At 51.8% G+C, this 1,481-nt stretch overlaps 1 protein-coding gene across 5 annotated transcripts in view; it reads right to left on the reverse strand.

The window, feature by feature from the left end:
• The window catches only part of Pik3cd (phosphatidylinositol-4,5-bisphosphate 3-kinase catalytic subunit delta), a 52,297-nt gene that overhangs the window by 14,050 nt on the left and 36,766 nt on the right, over positions 1-1,481 (reverse strand). For all 5 annotated transcript variants that reach the window (XM_021159325.2, XM_029476411.1, XM_021159321.2 and 2 more), the window contains one exon: positions 205-377. In XM_021159325.2, the coding sequence (XP_021014984.1) occupies positions 205-345 (141 nt within the window). In that variant the 5' untranslated portion in view covers positions 346-377. The remainder of the gene's footprint in view (positions 1-204; positions 378-1,481) is intronic.

Here is a 1,481-nt window from a genome sequence, read left to right on the forward strand (position 1 = left end):
GAGGAGAGGAGAGGAGAGGAGAGGAGAGGAGAGGAGAGGAGAGGAGAGGAGAGAGGAAAGGAAAATAAGGTGCATTGTTCCTGAGAAATGGCAGCCAAGGCTGCCTCTGGTCAGTTCCCACACACAGTTTTTGCCCTGAAATTCAGTGTCTGTGAACAGTATCTCCCCTGAGCATCAAGGTATGAGAAGTGGCCATGGCTCTACCTGCTTGATGGTGCTGAGGTTGGCATTGCGGGACACGGGGAAGTTCAAGTAGACTCCTGTGGGCAGCAAGAAGTCAACAACCACGCTCTGGCTCTCCTCTTTGGTCCAGAACTCCATGGGGCAGTCCACCCCAGGGGGCATCCTGTTATGTTACTTCTCTGAGGCCTGTTCTCCTGTGGGAAAGGCAAAGGCATGATGAACTAGGGCTTTGGCCAATGGGACGGCCAGATCTGGGCCACAGGAGGACATGCAAAGCTTGCTACACACGAGGCAGCATCCTGCCTAGGTGGCTTGTGACTCCCACCAACTTAAGCCACCCTGTAGGCCGAGGTGCTTCTCATTACAGGTAGACATGCCATAGGCCAAAAGACCGCACTGTGGCTGACAGGTGACCCACAGTGGGAAACAAGAACAGGTAGATGCTTGAAAACCAAAGACAAAACTCTTCAGTTCCTAAAAATGTTCTGGCCAGAGACCATGTAGCTTAAAACCAGCGCTGACGAGCTAGCCACAGCACAATGGCACCTGCTTACAATTCCAATAGTTGGGAGGTTAAGGGGGCTGATCAGGAGGAGAGCAAAGCCAGCCTCGGTTATATAGTAAGTTCAAAACCAGCTTGGTAATCATGAGATCTCTCCTCTCTGTCTGTCTGTCTGTCTGTCTGTCTGCCTGTCTCTCTCTCTCTCTCTCTCTCTCTCACACACACACACACACACACACACACACATACACGCACAGAGAAAGAATACATGACTTTATCTAAGGAGTTATGATATCGGTCATGCCAACCCTCAGCCACCCCCTGCCCCCTCCACAGCACCACAGCAATAACAAAACATAACAGATAACAGGACACAGGGTGTGTTCACCACCCACACTCCAAGTCACCAAATCCCTCCCCGTCCCCACCAGCTTCCCCCTTCCAGGTCACTGCAACCTGGAATCTAGCCACTTAATCAATTGTATGCATGTTTTCATACTCTTATTACTAGCGTGCGTTCATGAGCAATTCCTAGTATTTTCAGTGAGCTTTTCAAACCTTCCTGCCTAGTGACTCTTCAGAGCCGAGCTGCTGTCTGACGCCCACAGACCCAGGCTTGTGCAGGTAAGGTCTTTTGCAAGGAGCCTACTGCTGCTGTGAGTCCCTGGATGCAACAGCCACATCATATCAAGAAAACATCACTTGCTTGCAGCCCTCCTCACCAGCCTTGGGCTTCCGCGTTCTTTATGCCTCTCCCCTCCCCCTCCCCCCACTGCACAGACTTGGAGGAGGGGGG

This window comes from Mus caroli, chromosome 4 (assembly GCF_900094665.2).
Source record: "Mus caroli chromosome 4, CAROLI_EIJ_v1.1, whole genome shotgun sequence".
Lineage (NCBI taxonomy): Eukaryota > Metazoa > Chordata > Mammalia > Rodentia > Muridae > Mus > Mus caroli.